This window comes from Thamnophis elegans, chromosome 4 (genome assembly GCF_009769535.1).
Source record: "Thamnophis elegans isolate rThaEle1 chromosome 4, rThaEle1.pri, whole genome shotgun sequence".
Taxonomy (NCBI): domain Eukaryota; kingdom Metazoa; phylum Chordata; class Lepidosauria; order Squamata; family Colubridae; genus Thamnophis; species Thamnophis elegans.
The window spans coordinates 138,839,953-138,845,952 of record NC_045544.1 but is presented as its reverse complement, the minus strand read 5'-3'; the positions used below and the strand labels follow the sequence as shown (position 1 = coordinate 138,845,952).

At 47.0% G+C, this 6,000-nt stretch overlaps 1 protein-coding gene across 2 annotated transcripts in view; it reads left to right on the top strand.

Annotated features, from left to right (window-relative positions):
* ALDH3A2 (aldehyde dehydrogenase 3 family member A2) overlaps positions 1 to 6,000 on the top strand; it is a 36,757-nt gene that overhangs the window by 13,285 nt on the left and 17,472 nt on the right. For both annotated transcript variants that reach the window (XM_032216273.1, XM_032216272.1), the window contains exon 2: positions 4,191 to 4,368. In XM_032216273.1, the coding sequence (XP_032072164.1) occupies positions 4,207 to 4,368 (162 nt within the window). In that variant the 5' untranslated portion in view covers positions 4,191 to 4,206. The remainder of the gene's footprint in view (positions 1 to 4,190; positions 4,369 to 6,000) is intronic.

Sequence of the window (6,000 nt, the reverse complement as noted above, 5' to 3'; positions counted from 1 at the left end):
TCCACTCAAGCCGTTTGAAGAAGGATTGTGGTTGTCGCAACGGGGTGACCTGCCAAGATATTGTGTTGCTCAAAAACCTCTTAAGAAATCCATACCTGACGTGGGTGTTGGCCGGGAACACAGTGGGAGGTTGCGATCAAGGAGGAGGCCACAAATTCTTGGCCAAGAGCTTCGGACATTTCTCACCTCCTGCTGCGGAAAGGACAATGGCATTCCGGTGGGATGAGCTAAATGCCACTGGGCCCTTAATAAGCACCTGTTGAAAATTAACCTGTAAGGTCCCAGGACAGATGGGAGAGCAAAGTTAGAGAGAGAGATTTAAAGGGACCTTGGAGATCATCTAGCCCAGTAGTCTCCAACCTTGGCAATGTTAAGACTTGTGGACTTCAACTCCCAGAGTTCCTCAGCCAGCAAAGCTGGCTGAGGAACTCTGGGAGTTGAAGTCCACAGGTCTTAAAGTTGCCAAGGTTGGAGACCACTGATCTAGCCCACCCCCTTCCCAAGCAGGAGACCCTACGCCATTCCCGACAGATCTCTTCTTGAAAGCTTCCAGTGATGAAGCTCCCACAACTTCCGAAGGTAACTTCTGTTTCATGCGTTGATTGTTCTCCCTATCAGAAAATTCCTCCTTATTTCCAGGTTGAATCTCTCCTTGGTCAGTTTCCATCCATTGTTCCTTGTCTGACCTTCAGGGGGCTTTGGAGAATAGCTTGACCCCCTTCCTCCTCTCTGGGGCAGCCCCTCAAATATTGGAAGATGCTCTCCTGTCTCCCCTGGTCCTTCTCTTCCCTAGACTAGCCGTGCCCAGTTCCTGCAACCGTCCATCGTATGTTTCAGCCTCCAGGCCTTTGATCGTCTTAGATAGATTCAGATTAACAGAGTGGAAAGGACTTTGTAGGTCATCTAGTCCAACCCCCTGCCCAAGCAGGAGACCCTACGCCATTCCTGACCCATGGCACTCCAGTCTCTTCTTGAAAGCCTCCAGGGATGAAGCTCCCACAACGTCCGAAGGCAACTTCTGTTCCATTGGTTCATTGCTTTCACTGTCAGAAAATTTCTCATTTCCAGGTTGAATCTCTCCTTGTTCAGTTTCCATCCATTATTCCTTATCTCCCTTTCAGGTGCTTTGGAGAATAGCTTGACCCCCTTCCTCCTCTCTGGGGCAGCCCCTCAAATATTGGAAGATGCTCTCCTGTCTCCCCTGGTCCTTCTCCTCCCTAGACTGGCCAGGCCCAGTTCCTGCAACCGTCCATCGTACGTTTGAGCCTCCAGTCCCCTCATCATCCTGGCTGCTCTTCTCTGCATTCTTTCTAGAGTCTCAACATCTTTTTTTACAGTGTGGTAACCAAAACTGGATGCAATACTCTAGGTGTGGCCTTACTAAGGGATTATAGAGAGGTATTAGTACCTCCCTTGATCTTGATTGTATCCCTCTGTTAATGCAATTTAGGATTGCATTGGCTTGGACACAGCTGGCCCCTATTTGTCCACTAAGACTCCAAGATCCCTCTCATGGTTACTGCAATTCGTAATTAATTTGTAATTTAATGAGCTTATGAGCCGCCGAATCCCGGAGGACTCCGGCCGGCTTACAAATACGAGATAAAATAAAAATAACAAATAGGGGAGAGAAAGCGAAAACAGTTTAAAAAACACAACATACATTCGGCTTAGCTGGGGGTTGGACCTGATCATATTAAGCAGTAATAGTTATAGCAGTAAATAGCAGTTAGACTTATATACCACTTCATAGGGCTTTCAGCCCTCTCTAAGCGGTTTACAGAGTCAGCATATCACCCCCCCCCCCCACAGTCCGGGTCCTCATTTTACCCACCTCGGAAGGATGGAAGGCTGAGTCAACCTTGAGCCGGTGAGATTAGAACCGCTGAACTGCAGATAACAGTCAGCTGAAGTGGCTTGCAGTACTGCACCCTAGCCACTGCGACACCTCGGTTCTTGACTAACTCTAGAGCAGGGAGTGTTTAAATTTGGCAACTTTTAAGACTTGGGGGACTTCAATTCCCAGAATTCCCCAGCCAGCATTTCCCCAGTCTTAATAGTTGCAGAGTTTGGAGATCACTTTGCTAGGAGCCCTCGAGACTGAATATTGTTGGTGGTGCAATACTGGAAGAAGGAAGACTTGCCTACAATCCAAGAATGGACATTGAAAGTCACAAACTTAGCCGAGATGGCTAAAATATCGGCATATCTTAAAGACCACTCAAATGAGAGATATAAACGAGACTGGAAAAAATGGATTGACTATATACAAAACAAATACGGGACCAAGAAATTCCAGTTAGCCTATGCTTAAGATCAGAAATGATTTAAATTGTTTAAAGTTAGTTCAGCAAGAAGAAGCTAAGGTCAATGCAGAATGTCATTAATTTCTTTATTTCCTTTTTTGAATAGATTTTAGACTGTGTTTGTTAAAAATCCATATCATGTACGGGTTCTGGGAATTCGGGGGGGGGGGAAGGAGGGGGTGGAGGGGGGGTGGAGGGAGGGAGGGGCACACACACACAAAAAAATTGTACTTGGATGTTTTAATGATTGACGAACGATGAAATATTAGTGTTTTAAAAGAAATAAAACCTTTGAACATTCGAGACTGAATATTGTTAAAGTCTTGTAAATTCACCCAGAGATGCATTGGCAATTTTGGGGATGGGGGGGACAGGATGCGACTGCCACGCCTAAAAGGTTTAGATTATGAATTCAGCGCCACCCCTGTCCGACACAAAATGTGGGGTCCCTTATAATTGAGGTTTAAACCAAGAAATGGGTTCAAATCCATTTTGCCTCCATAGGGTGTTTGTTTGTTTATTGGTTAATTGCTATGTTCCAGAGGACCAGAATGGAAGAAGAGGTTATACTGTGTGGTTAAACTAGCATTCTATTATTACGCTATCCCGATTACCCAAAATTACAGTCATTGGGAAGAACGTTTTCGACCAAGGAGCCGTAGAAAAACAGCAATTAAAAAATGTTAAATAAGGTTAACCGAAGAAAAACAGTCAAGCAGTTTAAAAAAAAAACCCCAAACCTACCGTCCCTTTAACCTTACTGATAGAAGAGAATATTTTGTAGTTATGGGTCAAACTGTGGGGGTCCTTGGTGCTCCCTGAGCTTGGTGGTTTTCTTGCAGGCGTTTCGTGACCCAGCTAGGTAACATCATCAGTGCTAAAAGACAGGTTTGTGTGGTGAAGGGAGAAGGGGAGGAAGAGGAGGAAGACTGTGCGATCCTTGGTGCTTCCTGAGCTTCGTCGTTTTCTTGCAGACGTTTCATGACCCAACTAGGGAACACCATCAATGTTAAAAGAGAGGTGGGTTTGTGCGGTGAAGGAGGAAGAGGAGGAGGAGGAGGACTGTGGGCTCCTTAGTGCTCTCTAAGCTTTGTTGTTTCCTTGCAGACGTTTCATTACCAAACTAGGGAACATCATCAGTGTTAGAAAGGAGTGAGGTTTGCGGGGAGGAGGATGAGGAGGACTGTGGGGTCCTTGGTGCCCTCTGACCTCGGTTGTTTTCATGCAGACTTTTCTCTACCCAACTAGATAACACCATCAGTGCTAGAAGGGAAGGAGTTTTGTGGGGAGGAGGGGGAGGGAGGAGCAGGAGGAGGAGGAAAACTCTGGGGTCCTTGGTGCTCTCTGAGCTTGGTGGTTTTCTTGTAGATGTTTCATGACCCAACTAGGGAACATCATCAGTGCTAGAATGGAGGAGGAGGAGGAGGAGGAGGAGGGAGGAGGAGGAGGAGGAGGAGAAGAATTATGGGTTCCTTAGTGCTCTCTGAGGTTGATTGTTTTCATGCAGACATTTCATGACCCAACTAGGGAACATCATCAGTGCTAGAAGGGGTGTGTGTGTGCAGGAGGAAATGGAGGAGGAGGAGGAGGAGGAGGAGGAGGAGGAGGAGGAGGAGGAGAAGAAGAAGAATTATGGGTTCCTTAGTGCTCTCTGAGGTTGATTGTTTTCTTGCAGACGTTTCATGACCCAACTAGGGAACATCATCAGTGCTTGAAGGGAGGAGCAAGAGGAGGTGTATTGTGGGGTCCTTGGTGCTCTCTGCGCTTGATTGTTTTCTTGCCGACGTTTCATTACCCAACTAGGGAACATCATCCGGGCTATCTCGCCTATTGGCCTTATTCCATCCTAGTTGCCGTGACCGACCCTTTCTGTTCATCTTGCAGCTTCCAAGGAACCGCCATGGAGAAGTTGAAGCGAACGGTGGATCAGGCCCGGGCTGCCTTCAACACTGGCAAGACACGCCCTTTGGCTTTCCGGATCCAGCAGCTGAAAGCCTTGAAGAAGATGTTGGAGGAGAAAGAGAAGGAATTCGCCGCAGCCCTGATGGCGGATCTCCACAAGGTTGGTGCCGTAGCGCTTGGGTGTGTTGATGGACTGTCAGGTTTCCGAAAGATGCCCTCATTAATTCATGAGCCTCGAGCCAAGTTTCAAAAGAAATCCAGTCATTTATTAGGCACACCATTTCGGCAATACCCCACTGCAGTCAGATCTGACCTCATTTTAATTATGGCTGAACCTGTTTCTTCCCTCCCCTCAGTCTGCGTCGTAAATCACTTTCACCAATGAGGTGCACGCCTCACAAGCCTGCTGAGATCCAACTCTAGCCAAAGGCATCCATTTCTCCACCATGGCAACTTTATGAGTTGACATTGACAGTGCTATGTGGAGCACTGGGGATGGGAGCGGATACGCTGTTCTGAGAAAGCATAAATCACACGCTCCTAGTCTACCCCAGGAAATCAGGAAAACGTGAGAAAGAAACTCAAGATTTTCCCACTGATTCTCCTTCATACCTGGAGGAAATATATGGTGGCTTTTAGTGAAAAAAACCCTTGCAGCCCTTGAAGAGTATTCGGAGACTTCAACTCGTCCAGAACGCAGCCGCGCGAGCGATTGTGGGTGCATCTCGGTACACCCACGTTACGCCTATCCTCCGCGAGCTGCACTGGTTACCGATTAGTCTCCAGATATGCTTCAAGGTGCTAGTCGTAACTTATAAAGCCCTTCATGGTATTGGATCTGGGTACTTGAGAGACCGCCTGCTGCCAATTACCTCCCACAGACCCATTAGATCTCACAGGGTCGGCCTCCTCCGGGTGCCATCTACCAGCCAATGCCATGTGGCTACTACCCGGGGGAGGGCCTTCTCTGTGGCAGCTCCGGCCCTCTGGAATGAACTCCCCGCAGGGATTCGGACCCTCACCTCTCTCCAGGCCTTCCGAAAAGCTGTCAAAACCTGACTTTGCCGGCAGGCCTGCGGGTGATGAGTTCCCTCCCCTCTCGACATGTATGGTTGTGCGATTGTTGTCGACTTTTATTATTTGTATTTTGTTTTTTTTTATGTTCCCCTTTTTCCCCCTTGAATTGTTCGCCGCCCTGAGTCCTCCCGGAGAAGGGCGGCATACAAATAATAAAATTCTATTCTATTCTACCCCAGGAAATCAGGAAAGTATGAGAAAGAAACTCAAGAATTTCCCACTTTGATTCATACCTGGAGGGAATATATGGTGGCTTTTAGTAAAACAGGGGTCTACCCCAGGAAATCAGGAAAACGTGAGAAAGAAACTCAAGATTTTCCCACTGATTTTCCTTCATACCTGGAGGAAATATATGGTGGCTTTTAGTGAAACAGGAGCCTGCCCCGGGAAATCAGGAAAGTGTGAGAAAGAAACTCAAGAATTTCCCACTTTGATTCATACCTGGAGGGAATATATGGTAGCTTTTAGTAAAACAGGGGTCTACCCCAGGAAATCAGGAAAACGTGAGAAAGAAACTCAAGATTTTCCCACTGATTTTCCTTCATACCTGGAGGAAATATATGGTGGCTTTTAGTGAAACAGGAGCCTGCCCCGGGAAATCAGGAAAGTGTGAGAAAGAAACTCAAGAATTTCCCACTTTGATTCATACCTGGAGGAAATATATGATGGCTTTTGGTAAAATAGGAGTTCAGAGAGCACGAAGGATCTCTCAATT